Genomic DNA, 21,028 nt, shown 5'->3' on the forward strand with positions numbered 1-21,028 from the left:
CACTACCTCAAACAACTCACCTTTATCCATATGTTTATTTACACCTTCAAAAAATGAAGCAAATTGATAAGGCAAGACTTCCCTTAGCTAAACCCATGCTGACTCTGTCCCATTAAACCATGTTTGTTTGTGTGCACCAATGTTAGGCTTTACCAGTCTGTAATTTCCCAGATCACCCCTAGAACCTTTTTAAAAAATTGGCGTCACATTGGCCTCCCTCCAATTTTCAGGTACTATGGATGATTTTAACGACAGGTTACATATTACTAACAGCAGATGAGCAATTTCATGCTTGAGCTCTTTGAGTACCCTTGGAAGTATGCCATCCGGTCCAGGTGATTTACTACTCTTTAATTTGTCAATTTGGCTCAGTACATCTTCCAGGTTCACCAAGATTTCTTTTAGTTCCTTGCATCATCACCTTTGAAAACCACACAGGCAGATCTCTTCTTCTGTAAAGACAGAAACAAAGAATTCATTCAGTTTCTCCACTATGACTTTGTCCTCCCTGAGCACCCCTTTTGCTCCTTCATGTTCTAACGGTCCTACGGATTCCCTCAAAGGCTTTCTGATTCTGATGTACCTGAAAAAGTTGTTACTGTGAGTTTTAGCCTTTTCGGCAAGTTTCTCTTCATATTCTCTTTTAGTTGCCTATATTAATGCTTTGCATCTGACTTGGCAGTGCTTATGTTGCTTCTTATTTTCTTCATTTTGATCCTTTTTCCATTCTTTGAAGGACAGTCTTTTGGCTGTAATAGCCTCTTTTACTTCACCTTTTAACCATGCTGTCTGTCGTTTTCTCTTCTTTCCACCTTCGTAAATACATGGAATGCATCTGGACCGGGCTTCCAGGATGGTATTTTTGAATAACATCCATGCCTAATTTAATGTCCTAACCTTAGCAGCTGATCCTTTTTTAGTTTCTTTTAACCATTTCCTCATTTTAGTCACCTTTTCGAATATTAAATGCAGCTACAGTAGATTTCCTTTGTGGATTCATCCCAGATAGTAGCTCAAACTTGATCAAGCTATGGTCACAGTTTCCCAGGGGACCGCACTCCGCCACCTCTCGCGCTATGCTCTGCACACTACCAAGGACCAGATGCAAAATAGCTCCCTCTCTCATCGGTTCCAGAGGTGATCCGAGAAATTATAGACCGGTGAACCTGATGTCAGTGCCAGGCAAAATGGTAGAGACTATTATAAAGAACAAAATTACAGAGCATATACATAAGCATGGATTAATAAAGACAAAACCAACATGGATTTAGTGAAGGGAAATCTTGCCTCATCAATCTACTACATTTCTTTGAAGGGGTGAACAAACATGTGGATAAAGGTGAGCCGGTCGATATTGTGTATCTGGATTTACAAAAGACATTTGAACAAAGTACCTCATGAAAGACCCCAGAGGAAATTGGAGAGTCATGGGATAGGAGGTAGTGTTCTATTGTGGATTTTAAAACTGGTTAAAAAAAAAACAGAGTATGGATCCAAGATGGTGTCGTAAAGAGACATTGCAACAGCTGCTCCCAAATTTTACCTTGTTTCGCTGTCCATAGCAGCTCTTTTTTCCCTTGATTATAGGGAAAAGGAGAGGGAAGGTGCGGGAGTTTCCTTCGACCCCCACCGGGACCCAGGCTTCGAAACAGACGGCACTGGAAAGATTAGGGTTAGCGGCTGCACCCATACAGGCATCCTCTCTTATTGGTGCTGCCTCGTTGGCATCAGCCAGCAGTGTCGACGGGGCTTCCTTGAGGCCTGGTATGTGAGTGGCTCCCCCACAACCAGGAGAAAATGCTGTTTTGCGAAGTCCTGCCCTTGGATCCTTTCAAGTTGAGGTACCGAGTGAGCAGGGAGGGAACATACCCACAGCAAGGGAGAGTTTGGCGTCTGGTTCGGAAGAATTTTAAAGTGCTGCACGAGTTTTTCCTCATCGGATAGAGAGTACTCTAAGCCAGACTTCCAATATGCCCTCTCCTGGTATACTTTCAGGGGCTTTTAAGAAACCTGCCGTTGTGACAATGGAGTCACTTTGGGACTTAACATTTGATATGCATTCCTCTTTACAATCTTTGACTTCTAAAAATACTAGTGATATAAAGGTTTTGTCTGAAGCTGCCCTTCTTTAAGCACAGGTAACTGCTCAACAGCCCACTGAAGTAAAACTTCTAGAATCAAAAATTCAGACTTTGGAATCATTGGGAACAGTGTCAATTAAGGATAAGAATTTCACTATCGTCGATTGGAATATTTGGAAAATCAATTTAGGAGGCTTAATTTGAGGACTATCCAATTTTCCTAGGTCACCTCTAGTCTAGCCTATAGATATGGTTAAGAAATATTTGACTGAAATTTTGGGGATGTCTGGTGACTCACTGCCTCCAATAACTCGAGCTCAGTATTTACTGATTTCAAAAAAATCTGTTGGTGAAAATTTTCAAAGCCAAGTTGGAGATGTTATGAACCTAACATCCTTTTTGGAGTCTTCACTGAAAGTGATTACACAGAGAACTACTATGGTAATATCCTTAACTTTGGAGATGGATCGCGATGCCTTATTGAGACTTTCATTTAGACATTTGGGGACACAGTTCCTGGGATCTAAAATTAGAATATTTCCTGATCTCTCTAGAGAAACACAGAAAAGACATAAGGCCTTTCGACCAAGGATTTTGGCCGTGGGCGCCAATTTTGTACTTAAGTTTCCTTGCTTATGTTTTGTATTGTTTCAAGCTAAACAGTTTCAATTTTTTGATCCTAAGCAACTGGAGGAATTTCTGGTGGCTAAAGAGGAGATAAATATCACTGTATAAGTCACATTCGCATAGTGTAGTGATAGGCTGGGGAGAGCCTTATGGGTTGCAATAATCTAGGTTAGTTTTTATTTCTATTTTTTTTCCTCAACTTTTTCCTGATTTTGGAACTAAATTACCTGATATTTTGGACGAAGGATGTATATCTTTTTCTTGTTGTAGTCAATTCACTTGACACATATTGATATTTTGTGTTGTTAGCAATTTCTGTATTATTTCTCATTTTCTGAGATGTATTCAATACTAAATAAACAAATATTAAAATAAGAAAAAAAAACAGAGTATGGTTAAATGGTTAGTATTCTCAATAGAGAAGGGTAGATAGTGGGGTTCCCCAGGGGTCTGTGGTCGGACCGCTGCTTTTTAACATTTATAAATGATCTATCTACCAAAAGATCTCACCGCGACCTCTCTAACCTCATCTCTATTTCTCTACTCCCCTCCTCTTCTCTGCCCTTCTCTTGCGCCCTATGGAATGCCCGCTCTATCTGTAACAAACTCGCCTATATCCAGGACCTCTTTATCTCGCGTCACCTCCAACTGCTCGCCATAACAGAAACCTGGCTCTGCCCTGATGACTCTGCTTCAGTCGCAGCCCTGTGCCATGGCGGTTATCTATTTTCACATACTCATCGCCCTGCTGGCCGTGGGGGCGGTGTTGGACTACTTCTCTCTCCCTCCTCCAGATTTCAACCCCTTCTTCCACCTCAATCTCACTGTTTTTCCTCCTTTGAAGTCCACTCTATCCGCCTTTTCTCTCCTCTGCCTCTTCGAATAGCGGTCATTTATCGTCCCCCTGATAAGTCCCTTCATCCTTTCCTCAGTGACTTTGACGCCTGGCTTGCCTTCTTCCATGATCCTTCCTCCCCTCTCTCATCCTTGGTGACTTAATATTCCTGCTAATGATCCTTCCAACTCTTATATTTCCAAGTTACTCGCTTTAACGTCCTCCTTTAATCTCCAACTATGCTCCACCTCCCCCACTCATCAAAATGGTCACTGTCTTGATCTCATCTTCTCCAACTGTTTACCCTCTAGTTTCCTTGCCTCTGATCTTCCCTCCTCTGATCACCATCTTATAACTTTCCCACTTAAATCTCCCTCCCTTCCAGTCCCGTCCTATCTTATCTAATTTATCTAGGAATCTTCACGATATTGACCCTTCATCTCTATCCTCCCATGTTTCAAACCTCCTCTCCACTGTGGCACCATCCACGTCTGTCAACGAGGCTGTTTCTTCTTACAACAATATTCTATCATCTCCTTAGACACTCTTGCACCTTTGATGACCCGCCTATAAGGCGGTACAAAACCCCAACCTTGGCTGACTTCTAATATCGCCTACCTACGTTCCTGTACCTGCTCCGCTGAATGCCTCTGGCGAAATCTCGAGCCCCGTGCTAATTTCTTACACTTTAAGGTTTATGCTGACCTCCATTCCAATGTGCTCTTTTACGCGCCAAACAGGATTATTATATCCAACTGACTAACTCCTCTTGGCCTCTAACCCTCGACTTCTCTTCACCACATTGAACTCTCTCCTCAAGGTGCCCCCTCCCCCCAACTCCCCCTTCATTATCTCCTCAAAACCCTTGCTGAATTCTTTCACAACAAGGTTCAAAGATAAACCTTGCTTTCTCTACCTCACGACCTCTCCCTCCACTAGTCCGTTCTCCTCTCTCCTTCCCCTCATTCCCTTTCCTCCTTTCCTGAAGTTACTATTGAGGAAGCTACACTTCTCCTTCTTCCTCAAAATGTACCACCTGTTCCTCTGATCCCATTCCCACCCACCTTCTTAATGCCATCTCTCCTGCTCTTATTCCTTTTATCTGTCACATTCTCAACCTCTCACTTTCCACTGCAACTGTCCCCTGCTGCCTTTAAACATGCTGTGGTCACACCTCTCCTTAAGAAGCCTTCACTCGACCTACTGTCCCTCTAATTACCGACCCATCTCCCTCCTTACTTTCCTCTCCAAATTACTTGAGCGTGCTGTTCACCGCCGCTGCCTTGAGTTCTCTCCTCACATGCTATTCTTGACCCACTACAATCTGGTTTTCGCCCTCTCCACTCAACCGAAACTGCGCTTACTAAAGTCTCCAATGACCTATTATTGGCTAAATCCAGAGGTCAATATTCCATCCTCATTCTTCTTGATCTTTCCGTTGCTTTTGACACTGTCGATCATAGCATACTTCTCGATACCCTGTCCTCACTTGGATTCCAGGGCTCTGTTCTTTCCTGGTTCTCTTCCTACCTCTCCCTCCGCACCTTTAGTGTTCACTCTGGTGGATCCTCTTCTACTTCTATCCCTCTGCCTGTCGGCGTACCTCAGGGTTCTGTTCTTGGTCCCCTCCTCTTTTCTATCTACACTTCTTCCCTTGGTTCATTAATCTCATCCCATGGCTTTTCCTACCATCTCTATGCTGATGACTCCCAAATCTACCTTTCTACCCCTGATATCTCACCTTGCATCCAAACCAAAGTTTCAGCGTGCTTGTCCTGACATTGCTGTCTGGATGTCTCAACGCCACCTGAAATTAAATATGACCAAAACCGAGCTTCTCATTTTCCCCCCCAAACCCACCTCCCCGCTCCCCCCGTTTTCTATTTCTGTTGATGACTCTCTCATTCACCCCTGTCTCCTCAGCTCGAAACCTTGGGGTCATCTTTGACTCTTCTCTCCTTCTCTGCTCATATCCAGCAGATCGCCAAGACCTGTCGTTTCTTTCTTTACAACATCCGTAAAATCCGCCCCTTTCTTTCCGAGCACTCTACCAAAACCCTCATCCACACCCTTGTCACCTCTCGTTTAGACTACTTTAATCTGCTTCTTGCTGGCCTCCCACTTAGTCACCTCTCCCTCTCCAATCGGTTCAAAACTCTGCTGGCCCGTCTCGTCTTCCGCCAGGGTCGCTTTACTCATACTATCCCTCTCCTCAAGTTGCTTCACTGGCTCCCTATCCGTTTTCGCATCCTGTTCAAACTTCTTCTTGTAACCTATAAATGTACTCACTGTGCTGCTCCCCAGTATCTCTCCACACTCGTCCTTCCCTACACCCCTTCCCGTGCACTCCGCTCCAAGGATAAATCCTTCTTATCTGTTCCCTTCTCCACTACTGCCAACTCCATACTTCGCGCCTTCTGTCTCGCTGCACCCTACGCCTGGAATAAACTTCCTGAGCCCCTACGTCTTGCCCCATCCTTGGCCACCTTTAAATCTAGACTGAAAGCCCACCTCTTTAACATTGCTTTTGACTCGTAACCACTCGCCTCCACCTACCCTCCTCTCCTCCTTCCTGTACACATTAATTGATTTGATTTGCTTACTTTATTTTTTGTCTATTAGAGTGTAAGCTCTTTGAGCAGGGACTGTCTTCTATGTTTGTGCAGTGCTGCGTCCGCCTTGTAGCACTATAGAAATGCTAAATAGTAGTAGTAGTAGTAGTATTAAAAAAAAGAGGCAGGATTAATCATTTAACTGATATTGTGGTCAGCCTAATGATTCAGGTTGCAAGTGTTATGCACAGTTTCAGATTTGTTGTGCATACTCGAGGAAGTTACATGGAAATACTTTTAAAACAAATAGGAGGAAATATTTTTTCACTCAATGAATAGTTAAGATCTGGAACTCTTGATCCAAGATGGCGACTGTTTGAACAGCCTAAACGGACGCACTCTGACCTGCTCACGAGCTAATCTGGTGACATCTAAGCCAGTGGTTTCCAAATTGGGTTGGTTTCACATCAGTGGATAGTGTCACATAAATAGGGCTGCTCCCCTACTTTACTGGGCTTCCACTATAGTGGTAGTCAACTTTGAGTATATGAATTGGTGAATATTTATTTATTTATTTGTTAAATTTGTATCCCACATTTTCCCACCTATTTGCAGGCTCAATTGGCTTACATAATGTCAGAGTGAGTCGCCACTTCTGGATCTGAAAAGTACAGAGTGGTATAACATGAACATTATAAGGTAGATTACAAGGTGATATTGTAGTAATGTTCATGGTTGAAAGAATGATTTACATTGTGCCGTAATCGCGGTCACCCTTTTCGGATCTGAGCATTGTTATTCGTGATGATAATATAAATTACAAGGTGGTATTGCATTAAAGTTTGTAGATGATAAAGTAAAATAAAAGGTAATTATACAGTTAAAATATAGAAAGTTCATTTAGGCTATGGACAAAACGTGGTGGTAGATAGCGCGTTACAAATGTCCGAATATGTAAGGTAGTCCAGTGTTTGGGTTCGGCTTTGTTTAGTTTTGTTGATATTTCGTTGTCTGGTATTTAGGATGAATCATTGTAGTATGCTTTTTTGAACAGGTTGGTTTTCAGTAGTTTTCGGAAGATTGTTAGGTCATGCATTGTTTTTATAACATTACGCAAAGCGTTCCATAGTTGCACAATATTCACAGCTCTGTCCCCTCCTACTGTGTAAGCTTCATATTAGGCTTGGAATCTATGAAAAATGGGGGTCTCTGAGCACACATTGAACAAACTGTTGGCATTACTGCTGCTTTCATAACTTTCAAAAGTGGGGTGGAGGAGGACATGGATGAAAGAAAGGAGGGGAGGTATGATATTTTGTTTTTATCATCAGGGCTGGCTGAAAGTATGCACCAGCTTGGATGCTAGTGATACCAGCATCTCTCCTTCCCATTCCTCCTCCAGCAGTAGTCTGGCATTCGCTCTGAATTAGCCCCTCCCCTACCCAAGGTCTATCTTCAGACTCCTAGAGGACACTAGCAGCAATTCACACATAATGCCTGCACCTGGCCTGGAGCCCTCCCTTTGATACAACTTCCTGTTTCTGGTAGGGCGGCATACAGCAGAGGGAAGGCTTCAAGCCAGGTGCAGGCAATATATGTGAATTGCTGCCAGTACCCTCTAGGAGCTTGATGGTAGGCCTGGGGGGGGGGGGGTATGCTGGACCGTGAGCACCACAGTTTCTTGAGCTGGCCTCATCTAGGGACATATTTTAATTGTTAAAATGGGAGTCATATTGAATACGAGTGTAGGAAACCCTGATCTAAGCAGTTTACAAAGTGAGTAAATTATAATCCATAAATATATGAAGTACGATGCATGTAGACATAACTGCAAATTAACCATGGGAGAGGAAGAGACATAAGACAGAAACCAGCTCAGCAGAAAACAATCCAGCCAAGTGGAACTGGTTGGAAAATACAATAGACAGAGGAAGTGGACAGAAAGCATGTATTACTAGTTTTCCTCTGGCCATCTCCAGTCAGCGTTGCCCAGTTACAGAGAAATTGGCAGTTCCATTAGAGTTAAGTGGGGAAATGCCAGATTGAAGAAATGAGGACTTTAAAAAAAATTTTTGAGAGAATTCCAGGTGAAGACCAAGACACAGATCATTCCATAATTGTGGGGTGATTGCTAAGGCTTTGGCCTTTGGTGTCCAATCTTGCTTTGGTAAATGAAGAAATTATTAGGAGATTTTGCGGGATGGATTACAAAGAATGAGCTGGGATATTCTGAGTGAGCAAACTGGCCAAAAAGGTTTAGTGGAATAGAAAATTCAATGAATGAACATCAAAATCTTGAAGATCCCCAGGTTTAGTCAACTTACAGGGAGGAGTGGCCTAATGGTTAGTGCAGCGGGCTTTGATCCTGGCAACCTGGGTTCTATTCCCACTGCAACTCCTTGTGACATTGGTTAAGTCACAACCCTCCATTGCCCCAGGTACAAAACCTTAGATTGTGAGTCCTCTAGGGACAGAGAAAATACCTGCATATAATGTGTACAGCGCAGCGTAGGTCTAGTAGCGCTATACAAATGATTAGTAGTAGTAGTTATAGAGCTTTCTGTTCTCTGGGTCAGCTGGGAATAGGAAGGAGAGAGTTGTTGCTTAAGTGAGCTGGAAGTATAAAAGAGCAGGATAAAACTGATCGGGAATACAGAGGCTTTTTCCTCCATAAGAATAAGACAGTTGTAGCAACGCCATTTACAGCCACTCTCTTGAATTTAGGTTCAAAAATAAAAACAAATAGAACCTGACATTTACATAATTAGCCAGCAATGGACAATAACTTCAGGATTCATTCAGGGTAACATTCTTAACAAAAAAAATTAAAAAATCCCCTTTCATGTGTACACTTTTGCTTACCTGGTCTATTTATTAATTGACTTAGCTCATGCCGTTTCAGAACTACCACAAGGAGAGTTACATTCAGGTACTGTAGAGCTTACAATTTAAAATCATACTTGAGGTAATGAAGTGACTTGCCAAAATTCACTAGGGGTATCAGAGGGAATTTGAACCTGGCTTCCCTGGTTCCTCAGTCCACTACTCTAACCACAGAGCTATTCTTCCCCTCCAATTGTGGTGAGAATGCAAGGAGAAATGAATTCTTTTTACAAAATGTTGCAAATTGGAGCAGAAAATTTGTATGTTTTAAACCATTGAATGGATGAGTATTCAACATCAGTAGTCCCATAACAGAAAGTGTACATTATATTAAATATGGCCAGAAAAGACTTGCTGCCTTGAATTGTTTAAAAAAAAAAAAAAAAAAGGAAATACATACCCTTGCAACTAAGAGCACAGTACAGCATGAAGCTGCTACTTTAGTATTGTATACATCCATTTCCCATTCTCTCACACTCATCCTCTAACAAGATTCAGTGCAGCCCTGAACTGCCCTTCTTACCTATCCTGTTAGGAGTCAGTGAAATGCCTTTTCTCTTTTTCTCACATAATGTTCCAGGGGTTGGCACATCGCAAATTCACATTCCACTAGCCCAATCTGCTTTCTTTGTGTCCCCTTTTGCTTCTCAGGACTTGGTGATCTTGAACCACCATCAGTACAGTTGAAGTCACCTTTCTCCATTCCTTTGATTCTTCTTCTCTTCCTCAAGCGCAGCCTCGTTGCCACTTCTTATTTTCACTCTTGTATCTGCAGTTTGAAGGACGCAATAGGACTAATAATATATAAAAACAAAAATTGATATTTCTTTGAGGAAATATTGAATTGGTACATTTTCTGAGCATTGAAATGTGTGGTAAACAGAGTAGCTGTTAGTTTCAATGACATCAAATGTAGAAAACATATTAGGCTTTGTCTTCATAAGCTACATCATTATGGTTTTCTTTTTAATGAGTATAGATATAGAAATTTTACAAGATGCACACATACAACCAAAGTTTTTTTACCATTTATGATTAACATTTGGTATAAATGTGTATACTATATGTATGCAGATAAATAGGTAACATGTTAATAAATGCTGAAATATAAAAATAGTTGAGTAAAATTTAAATATTTTTCAGCATTATAATATAAAAGTATCGTTTTGCTTATGTAACAGTGTTATTTACCCCTATTAAAATATTACTCATAAACTATATACAAATATCCAACACCAGTTCATTTTCCCCAACTAGGTCAAAGCATGAACCTTCTATTGGGGATAGAGAAGAGAATTCCAAGGTAATATTTTGTTTTGAATTACAACAGGATTTTGCAGGTGATGTATAAGCTATTGTCAGCCCATTTTCACTCTCAGTGGCCTCTGCTGGTCTCTTCCTTTTAATAGCATGCATAGGTTGATTGTGGTCTAGAATGGAGCACCCTTGGTGATGCTAGTGACCAGCCTGACAGAGGAGTAGTACCATGGGCAGTGCTGTTATATCTAATAAAATGTTTATTTAGTAAGGGAAGTACAGGTGTGACTGAATTTTGTAGCTGCCTTGAGAATCTGCATCTTACTGATCATAGGAATAAATTGAGACATTTATTTCCTCCAATCTAACATCACAACAGCAAGTACTCTGCTTTATCATACAGTAGTAATGGAGATTATAAACACATAGCACAATTGCTTTGTATCTACAGTTTCATAATTTTCAAGTCACACTTTAAAACTACTTTTCTTATCACTTGCTTAGATATACCTGCTTGGTAATGCTTCTTGACTTTCAAAGCAATCACTAGTAATACAGTTGGCTTAGGGGGTCTTGTACTAAAGGTTAGCTCAAGTTATCCAGTGGCGTAGTGCTCAGGCCCACCCAACAGTAGCACACATTTAGTGGTAGCTGATGGGGATCTCAAGCTCTGCCAGCTGAAGACTTCCCCCTGATGGTAACAAAAACGCTACTGTCCATGATACTGGCACCTGCACACACTCCGTTTTCAGCGAATGCCTGCTACATACTGCCAAGGTGGAAAGAAGCATTTTCTCGCCAGCTGAAATATTTTTTTGGGTGGTGGTTGGGAGAGGGGAGAACACTTGGTGTCCACCCACTTCTTCCCTAGGCCCACCCAAAATTTGTTGTCTGGCTACGCCCCTGGAGTTATCTGCAGCAGGTCCCATTTTATTCTAATGGGACCTGCTGCAGATAATGTGAATGAATCTTTAGTGAAAGTCCCCCTTAGTTAATTACAATACATCTAAGTCCTAGCTAAAAATAGTGTCTAACCTGCAATTATTAGAAAAGGACAAGTTGATATCACATCTGACAAGCCTAATAAATAGTACTAGTAAGCTTCCAAACTGAGTGATTTTCTTGAAGTACAGAGTATCCAGGTTTGCTGAATTATGCTGGCAGGAAGGTTATATTGACTGGTACTGAGCACCAGTGAGTATGCAGTCTTGCAGCAGCCTTTCTCCTTCATTTCTTGTTTAAACAGGAAACCTGCATAATAGGGGACAGGGCTGCCATAGAGTTTGAACACCTCTGCATCATCAAACCTTTTTATCAGCTTTGTTTAGCATACCAGTGCCTTCCATGCCTCTGCTGGCGGGTTGAAAAGGTTGGTAGTGGTAGTGATAGCCTTGGGGAGGGGGAAAGAGTGGAGTGGCGTGCATGCAAGGGGTTTGTTCTTTTTAAAAATTATCATCAAAGGTTAATGTGTGGTTCACTATTCTATACCCTGCTGATCAGCCTGTTACAAGAATACAATTGTGGTTTTATTTACAGTCAAAAAGTTATGAAAGTATATTGTGAAAATTATGAATTCCAAAGGCCCTAATGTTATCTTTTCTTTTTATCTCCATTTTTCTCTTAAGTATTCCTCACCCTGTACAGCATGCTAGGGTAATGCATTGCCCACCAGACAGAAAAACCATCTCCTCCAAGATTTCCCCCAGCACCATTCCTTTTACCAGCAGTGGTCACCTCAGTAGCAGTAGTTATTTTTCCTCCCTTCATGGGTGTAAGCATATTGCTGCTGTAATATGCCTTGTCAGACAGGCGACTCTAGCATGAGTCAACTATACTGCAGTGCTCAGCACTGTAGTAAGGGCAATTCCAAACTTCCACATAGATTTATTTTTTTTTTGGTTCTGAATCATTAGGCAAAATACTATCATACGGATTTTCTTAATTGTTTTACTCTTAGTGTAGCTTTTTCAAAGATGAGCTTTGCTGCCGCATTTTTTATATTGTAATATCTATAGTATCTTTATGCAAGTACTTATCCTATATAATAAAACGCACCTCCAACATTCTGAAGCCGAGAAAGTGAAGCCTTCAAGCCTTGAAGCATTCCTGCAACATGTCAGTTGAGGAGATGGAGCCTTACAGAGCGCACGCATGCTTCAAGGCTTCACTTTCTCACACACACACACACACTCACTCTCTGTCTCTCACATACACTCTCTCTCACACACTCTCTCGCTCACAGACTCACACACACACTCTGTCTCTCACACACTCTCTCTCTCTCTGACACACACACACACTGTCTGTCTGTCTGTCTGTCTCTCACTCATTCTTTCTCACATACACACTCCATCTCTCACCCACACACACTCTCTCAAACATACATTCTCCGAGGAAAGGGGGCATGGAACACGCTGGGGAGGAGAGGGAGGGGGGCATGGAACTCGGAGGGAAGGGGGGCCAAGAACTTGGAGGAGAGGAGCAGGAGGGAGGGGGGCCTGCACCTCGGACGGAAGGGGGGCCTGGAACTCGGAGGAGAGGGAGGGAAGGAGGGCGTCATGGACCTCAGAGCCCCACATACACACACTCACTCTGTCTCTCACATACACTCTCTCACACACATACACTGTCTCTCACACACTCTCTCTCTCTCTGACATAAACACACCCACACTCTTGTCTGTCTCTCTTTCTCACTCATTCTCTCTCTCTCTCTCACTCACACACACACTCCATCTCTCACACACACTTTCTCTCTCAAACATACACACTCCGAGGAAAACCTTGCTAGCGCCCGTTTCATTTGTGTCAGAAATGGGCCTGTTTTACTAGTTTAACAATAAATTCCAAACATATTGTTAGAAGGAATATTTTCTCCAGACTTTTTAAAACTATATCAGTTCTCATGCCTGCTAGGTGGTGGTAGAGCAGTTAAGTTGTATGTCTCATGTATTTTATTACTACTATTAATTTTGTCGTAACTGTTAATATTTCTTATAGATTTAATGTTTAGTTGTTCCTCTTGATTGCAGACACTTGTGTTTCTTTGTCCTCTCAGCCCTAGAGTTGTTTGCTTTTTAATAATTTTTAACTTTTTTTCTTATGTTGTAGTTTCCTTGAGATTAGAAACTTTATAAGCTGAAAACTTATTTGATAACTGATGTAATTTTTAGCTTTACTATATTTATTGAGGGGATACAGTGGTATATAAATGAGACATTGATTTTCTGTAATGTTACTGGAGATACACAGCACTGTACATATATGCAGGTACTCTAAGAGTAATGAGATTTGATATACCGCCTTTCTGTGATTACTCAAACTGGTACTTTGTCTGTCCCTATTGCACTCACAATCTAAGCATTGTACCCGGGGCAGTGGAGGGTTAAGTGACTTGCCCAGAGTAACAAGGAACTGCAGTAGGAATTGAACCCAATTCCCCAGCTCTCTTAGCCCACTGCACTAACCACTAGGCTACTTCTAGGCATTTGTGTACCTGGCTCTGCTTTTCTGACGTAATCAGAAATTGACGCACATGAGTTGGGTTCTTCTCTTTATGTGATGCTGCAGAGGACTGGAAACCATAAATTTAGCTCATGGCACTTAACTTGGTGAGTGTGTAATTTAAACATTCAGGCCAGTTTTTCCATATACATGTATCTGTAGGATCTGCATCTGTAAATAAAACTCTGCAGAGCTTTCCAGTGTCGTTTATTGTAGATTTTTACCTTAGTTCAGTATACTATACTTTCTCAGAGGACAAGCAGGCCGTCATATTCTCACAGCTGGGTGAAGTCATCCGACAGCCCGGTGCGGATGCTGACTAGCGAGATCAAAAACTTTCTAGCATCGTCCCACCGTGCATGCACTGCTGATGCCTTCCCACCTGACACACAAGCACAGGTCCCTCAGTCTTGGTTTTTCCACAGAGCAGGGAGGACATCTTTGTGTTCTGCTTTTTTTTCTTGTCCCTTCCCGTGCTAATTTTCAAGTCCACTTTATTTTACCCCTTCTTCAGTTTCCACTTTTAATTTCTTTTAGTTTTTTGGCCTTTAAAGTTTCCTTTATTTTTCACATATTTCTAGGCCCTTTTAGACCAGGGCCCCAAACTTGATTTGAACACTTCCTTTTTCTGGTTCAAAATTGAGGAGTTTAATTTGGCCACAGTCCTTTTCTTGATGTTCAAGAAGACCCCTAGTGGCTTCAAGAGGTGTGCAAGCCTAACTCTTCTGTTTACAAATGCAGCTGAGGACACGGAGAGCACAGCAGATTCAACAGGAGAAGCTTTTTGGCTCCTCAGAGGCTGATGCATCAACATCATCCACAGAGGCATTGACCTCGATGGTTGCCAAGACTTCAGCATCCACTGGGAATGCACTGGCATTCACCTGTCTCGACATTGAGCGCTGAGAGTAGGCCCCTGGACCGATCAGCATCGGATCCAACACCAAGGTCACGTACGGGTTCGATGTTGTCCTTGTAAGCACCGAAGGACCGCAGTGCTATGCATCAGGAGAAGCCCAAGAAGCATAGATACCAGTCTTCCTCAGTGTACGGTGCCGGGGCATTGGCATCACCAGTACCCAAGAAACGCCTGCTTCTTGTTTCTGGATTTGCTCCTTGGAAGAGGTGCAAATCTCCTAGCAGCTAGGTCCCCGCTACTGGTCTAACAGAGAAGCCTTCAATGAGTGGTTCTGAGCCATGCTCAGTGAGGAGTTGGCGCAGATACTGCATTTGTAAACTGCTCAGTTGTTGAGAGTGCTTGTGCCAACCGCATATCAAACCAAGGTTCTTCCTGAAGCTCCTTCCATGCCAGTACGGAGATCCTCAATGCTGGTACCTTGAAGTGCGTTGACCTCGACGCATACAGTACCACTCTCGATGGGGGAGGAAGCTTCCCTGGAGTCAGAGTAGGGGTGGTCCCTCTGTGCTCTTTGGGGCGTGGACATGGATCCACTGAGTCAAGACAGGCACAGACTCATTCAGTATAACTTGAGTATAGTGAAGTCTGAATGGGACCACTGATGGGGTTCAGAGGAGGACCCACATTACTTCTCGAAGGAGTCGTCTTATGGGATACCTTCTGATCACTCCCCACTTCAAGAGAAACATAAATCTCCATCTGAGGGTCTCTTTCACTGGTTTTATCAGGGAAATGGCTTCTGCCATCCCATTTAAGTTTGAAACTGAGGAAGAGCCCTGGACGGAGATGTTGACTGTCCTGGACTACAAGTCTCCTCCAAAGGAAAGGGTCAGTGTACCATTGCACGCTATCCTTGATGCACTGATGAAGAATTGGGACTCTCTCCTCTCAGTGCAGGTTGCACCTAAGAAGGTAGATACGCAGCACTGTATCCAAAAGGCTCACGGATTCAAGAGGGCTCATGTGCCGCACCAGACTCTGGTTGTCAAATCCACTCTCAAATGAGCTAGAAGCTCCAGGACTAATGCCTTCGTGCCCCCAGGTAGAGAGGCCAGGGCACTAGACTCATTTGGGAGGAAAACCTTTCAGGGCTCTATGCTCGTTGCCCGCATCCAGTCCTACTAGCTCTGCATGAAGCCTTTACTTAGCAGTTTTTGGTCCCCAGTATGCTAGTTGGCAGCAAGCAGCTGGAGTGTAGAAAATATCTGTGTGACTCCTTTGATTTAGCATTCAGGCTCTGCTATGGGTGTGGGGATGTGTAGACTGTTGTGGCTGCACATGTGACCTAGAACCAGCAGTTCAGGAGAGGTTGGTGGATGTCCGTTGCCAGGGTGACATCTTGCTTGGACATAAGGTGGAAAAGTTCATTGACCTCAAAAAGAAAGGCATGAATACCATCCAAACTGTGTCTCAGCACCCTCCAGCTGCATTCTCTTCCTCTTGGAAGTTTTTGACAGGACCTACATGACAAACCTACTCTCAAAAGGCATACGTTCTGGCCACCTTCACGTTCTGCCCAGCATTCTCAGCATCGCCAACCTCATCCCCAGAAGTCCCAGTCAAATCAAGGGACGAGCTTTTGACTGTCTCCAAGAGAGCATAGCTGCATTCAAAGTAACCATCCTGGTCGGCCTACAGGTAGGGGGGAGGTTGAATGTTTTTCCATCATGTAACCTCCAACCGGTGGGTTGTTCTAATAGTCTGTCTCGGGTTACACCCTGCATTGGCATCAAAGATCACCTAATTGCCCACTGAGAGCATCGTCACTCACCACAAACTGGTACTTATAGAGGAAATCTCTGCCCTTCTACAGGCCAATGCGGTTGAACCCGTGCCACCAGAGGAGGAAGGGAAGGGATTGTATTCCAGGTATGTACTTGTGCCCAAGAAAACGGGAGGATTTCATCTCATCCTAGATCTAAGGTCTCTGAATAAATTTTAGAAACTTCTGCTAGAAGTATAACGCCAAGGTGAGTTACATGAATCTCCCAGTCCTGGTCAAATAAAAGTTCAGGATAATTTCCCTGGGCACCCTTCTCCCCATGACTCAGGAAAACAATTGGCTGTGCGATGCCTATACCCACTTTTCCATACTTACCGGTTACTGAAAATATCTCAGATTTTGAGTAGGGAAACACCATTACCAGTATCACATACTAACATTTAGGCTCGCATCAGCTCCCAGGGCTATCCTCAAATGTCTAGTGGTAATAGCAGTGTATCTAACTTTCTCCGAGGACAAACAGGCTGCTTGTTCTCACTGATGGGTGACATCCTCGGCAGCCCCTCCAATCGGAAACTTCACTAGCAAAAGCCTTTGTTAGTCCTCGCGCGCCCATGCGCACCGCGCATGCGCGGCCGTCTTCCCGCCCGAACCGGCTCGTGTTCATCAGTCTTCTTTTGTCCGCGCTCGGGACGGTCATGTTTTGCGCCGTTTCACGCCCCTCAAAGTTGACCCTCGCACGTCTTCGCGATTTTGTAAAAAAAAAAAAAAGAGAGAGACCTTTCGGTCTTATCCCTTCCCGTGTGTCCAGTTTGCTTTTCCCCGAAGTAAGTTTCCTTTCGCTTTCAGGGTAGGCCTTTTTTGAGGCCTCGGTACGGGTTTTTTCTCTCCCTATTTTTGGTGCCCTTAATCGCCATTACGAATTTTGATTTCGCCGGCGTGATTTTTCCGCCCATGTCATCGAAGTCTCCCAGCGGCTTCAAGAAGTGCACCCAGTGCGCCCGGGTAATCTCGCTCACTGATAGGCATGTGTCGTGTCTTCAGTGTCTGGGGGCTGGGCACCGCCCGCAGGCCTGCAGTCTTTGTGCCCTTTTACAGAAGAGGACTCAGGTAGCGAGATTGGCCCAGTGGAACGTGTTGTTCTCGGGCTCTTCGTCGACAAAAGCACCGGGGGCATCGAGTGCATCGACGTCGACAGCATCAAGACCTTCGACCTCGGCATCGACTGCATCGAGGCATCGACCCTCTGCATCGTCGGTACCGAGACATCGAAAGGCTGCGTCGGCGTCGGTGGTACCGGGACCTCCACTAGTGCTGATGTCGTCGGACGGTGGTGCTTCAACTGGAGTGCAGGTGAGGGCTGTCCATTCCTCTGCTGGTGGCGGTGAGCCTTCGGGTGGGTCTCCCCCTACCCTGAGGGCTCCTGCGGTACAGCCCCCCCGAGACCGACCTTCTTCGGCCTCGGCCCCGAAGAAGAGACGGCTGGATTCTACGTCCTCCTCGTCGGTACCGGGAAGCTCCGGTGACATGCTTCGTCTGAAAAAATCGAAGAAGCATCGACACCGGTCCCCTTCCCGCGTCTGTACCGAGAGCTCTGGGTCGCCGAGGGAGTCGGCACCCAGTAGGCATCGGCACAGAGAGGACCGCTCACCCTCTGTTCAGGAGGTGTCGATGCGCTCCACCTTGGACAGCCCGGAACAGCCTCCACGCCCGGAACAGACTCTGACCTCAACGCCTGCATCGGCTTCCATGTCTTTCTCCACAGTCGCTCTGCACGAGAGTCTCCGGGCCGTTCTCCCAGAGATCCTGGGAGAGCTGTTGCGCCCTTCCCCTCCGGTACCGGGGGTGCTTGCGCCACCGGTACCGTCGAGTGAGGCGCCAGCTGGCCCCTTGCCCGAGGTGAGGTCTCCGACATCGGTACCGCTTGCGGTATTGACTGCTGCCGCCTCCCAGGAAGGCTCCCCGTCGGCAGAGGGAGCTTTGCCGCTGCGGACGAGGGAGTCTACCTCTCAACGCTCCCACCGTGGCCGTGTTTCCACGGAGTCGAGTCGGGTACGGCTTCAGACACAGGTTCATGAACTTGTGTCTGATACCGATGGTGAGGCCTCATGGGAGGAGGAGGAGGACATCAGATATTTCTCAGACGAGAAGTCTGATGGCCTTCCTTCTGATCCCACTCCCTCCCCTGAGAGGCAGCTTTCTCCTCCCGAGAGTCTGTCCTTTGCGGCCTTTGTCCGGGAGATGTCTTCGGCCATCCCCTTCCCGGTGGTCGTGGAGGATGAGCCCAGGGCTGAAATGTTTGAGCTCTTGGACTATCCTTCTCCACCTAAGGAAGCGTCCACAGTACCCATGCATCATGTCCTAAAAAAGACACTGCTGGCGAACTGGACCAAGCCATTAAGTAATCCCCACATTCCCAAGAAGATCGAGTCCCAGTACCGGATCCATGGGGATCCAGAGCTGATGCGCACTCAGTTGCCTCATGACTCTGGTGTGGTGGATCTGGCCCTAAAAAAGGCTAAGAGTTCTAGGGAGCATGCTTCGGCGCCCCCGGGCAAAGACTCTAGAACCTTAGACTCCTTTGGGAGGAAGGCCTACCATTCTTCTATGCTCATGGCCAAAATTCAGTCTTACCAGCTCTACACGAGCATACATATGTGGAACAATGTGCGGCAGTTGACGGGCTTGGTGGACAAGCTCCCTCCTGAGCAAGCCAAGCCATTTCAGGAGGTGGTCAGGCAGCTGAAGGCGTGCAGAAAATTCCTGGCCAGAGGGGTATATGATACCTTTGATGTTGCGTCCAGGGCCGCTGCTCAAGGTGTGGTGAGGCGCAGACTCTCATGGCTGCGTGCCTCCGACCTGGAGAATAGGATCCAGCAGCGGATTGCGGACTCCCCTTGCCGAGCAGACAATATTTTTGGAGAGAAGGTCGAACAGGTGGTAGAGCAGCTCCACCAGCGGGATACCGCTTTCGACAAGTTCTCCCGCCGGCAGCCTTCAGCATCTACCTCCTCAGGTAGACGTTTTTATGGGGGAAGGAAGACTGTTCCCTACTCTTCTAGTAAGCGTAGGTACAATCCACCTTCTCGACAGCCTGCGGCCCAGGCTAAGCCCCAGCGCGCTCGCTCTCGTCAGCAGCGTGCGCCTCAGCAAGGCCCCACGGCTCCCCAGCAAAAGCAGAGGGCGAGCTTTTGACTGGCTCCAGCAGAGCATAGCCAACATCAACGTGTCAGTGCTGGGCGATCTACCGGTCGGGGGGAGGTTGAAAGTATTTCACCAAAGGTGGCCTCTTATAACCTCCGACCGTTGGGTTCTTCAAATAGTCCGGCAAGGATACACCCTCAATTTGGCCTCCAAACCTCCAAATTGCCCACCGGGAGCTCAATCTTACAGCTTCCAGCACAAGCAGGTACTTGCAGAGGAACTCTCCGCCCTTCTCAGCGCCAATGCGGCCGAGCCCGTGCCATCTGGGCAAGAAGGGCTGGGATTCTATTCCAGGTACTTCCTTGTGGAAAAGCAAACAGGGGGGATGCGTCCCATCCTAGACCTAAGGGCCCTGAACAAATATCTGGTCAAGGAAAAGTTCAGGATGCTTTCCCTGGGCACCCTTCTCCCCATGATTCAGGAAAACGATTGGCTATGCTCTCTGGACTTGAAGGACGCCTACACGCACATCCCGATACTGCCAGCTCACAGACAGTATCTGCGATTTCAGCTGGGCACACATCACTTCCAGTACTGTGTGCTACCCTTTGGGCTCGCCTCTGCGCCCAGAGTGTTCACAAAGTGCTTGGCTGTACTAGCAGCGGCGCTTCGCAGGCTGGGAGTACACGTGTTCCCCTATCTCGACGATTGGCTGGTGAAGAACACATCCGAGGCAGGAGCTCTACAGTCCATGCAGATGACTATTCGCCTCCTGGAGCTACTGGGGTTTGTGATAAATTATCCAAAGTCCCATCTTCTCCCAGTACAGAGACTCGATTTCATAGGAGCTCTGCTGGATTCTCAGACAGCTCGTGCCTATCTCCCAGAGACGAGAGCCAACAACTTGTTGTCCCTCGTCTCGCGGGTGCGAGCGTCCCAGCAGATCACAGCTCGGCAGATATTGAGATTGTTGGGCCACATGGCCTCCACAGTTCATGTGACTCCCATGGCCCGCCTTCACATGCGATCTGCTCAATGGACCCTAGCTTCCCAGTGGTTTCAGGCTGCTGGGGATCTAGAAGACGTGATCCACCTGTCCACGAGTTTTCTCAAATCCCTGTATTGGTGGATGATTTGGTCCAATTTGACTCTGGCACGTCCTTTCCAAATTCCTCAGCCACAAAAAGGGCTGACTACGGATGCGTCTCTCCTGGGGTGGGGAGCTCATGTCGATGGGCTTCAAACCCAGGGAAGCTGGTCCCTCCAGGAACGCGATCTGCAGATCAATCTCCTGGAGTTACGAGCGGTCTGGAACGCTCTGAAGGCTTTCAGAGATCGGCTGTCCCACCAAATTATCCAAATTCAGACAGACAACCAGGTTGCCATGTATTACATCAACAAGCAGGGGGGCACCGGATCTCACCCCCTGTGTCAGGAAGCCGTCAGTATGTGGCTGTGGGCTCGCCGTCACGGCATGGTGCTCCAAGCCACATATCTGGCAGGC

General features: G+C 45.6%; 1 protein-coding gene across 1 annotated transcript in view; it reads left to right on the top strand.

The window, feature by feature from the left end:
- The window catches only part of ZNF280D (zinc finger protein 280D), a 434,133-nt gene that overhangs the window by 397,994 nt on the left and 15,111 nt on the right, over positions 1–21,028 (top strand). The window contains 1 exon segment of the mRNA XM_030189034.1: positions 10,236–10,281. Within this exon segment, the coding sequence (XP_030044894.1) occupies positions 10,236–10,281 (46 nt within the window).

This window comes from Microcaecilia unicolor, chromosome 1 (genome assembly GCF_901765095.1).
Source record: "Microcaecilia unicolor chromosome 1, aMicUni1.1, whole genome shotgun sequence".
In the NCBI taxonomy this organism is placed as follows: domain Eukaryota; kingdom Metazoa; phylum Chordata; class Amphibia; order Gymnophiona; family Siphonopidae; genus Microcaecilia; species Microcaecilia unicolor.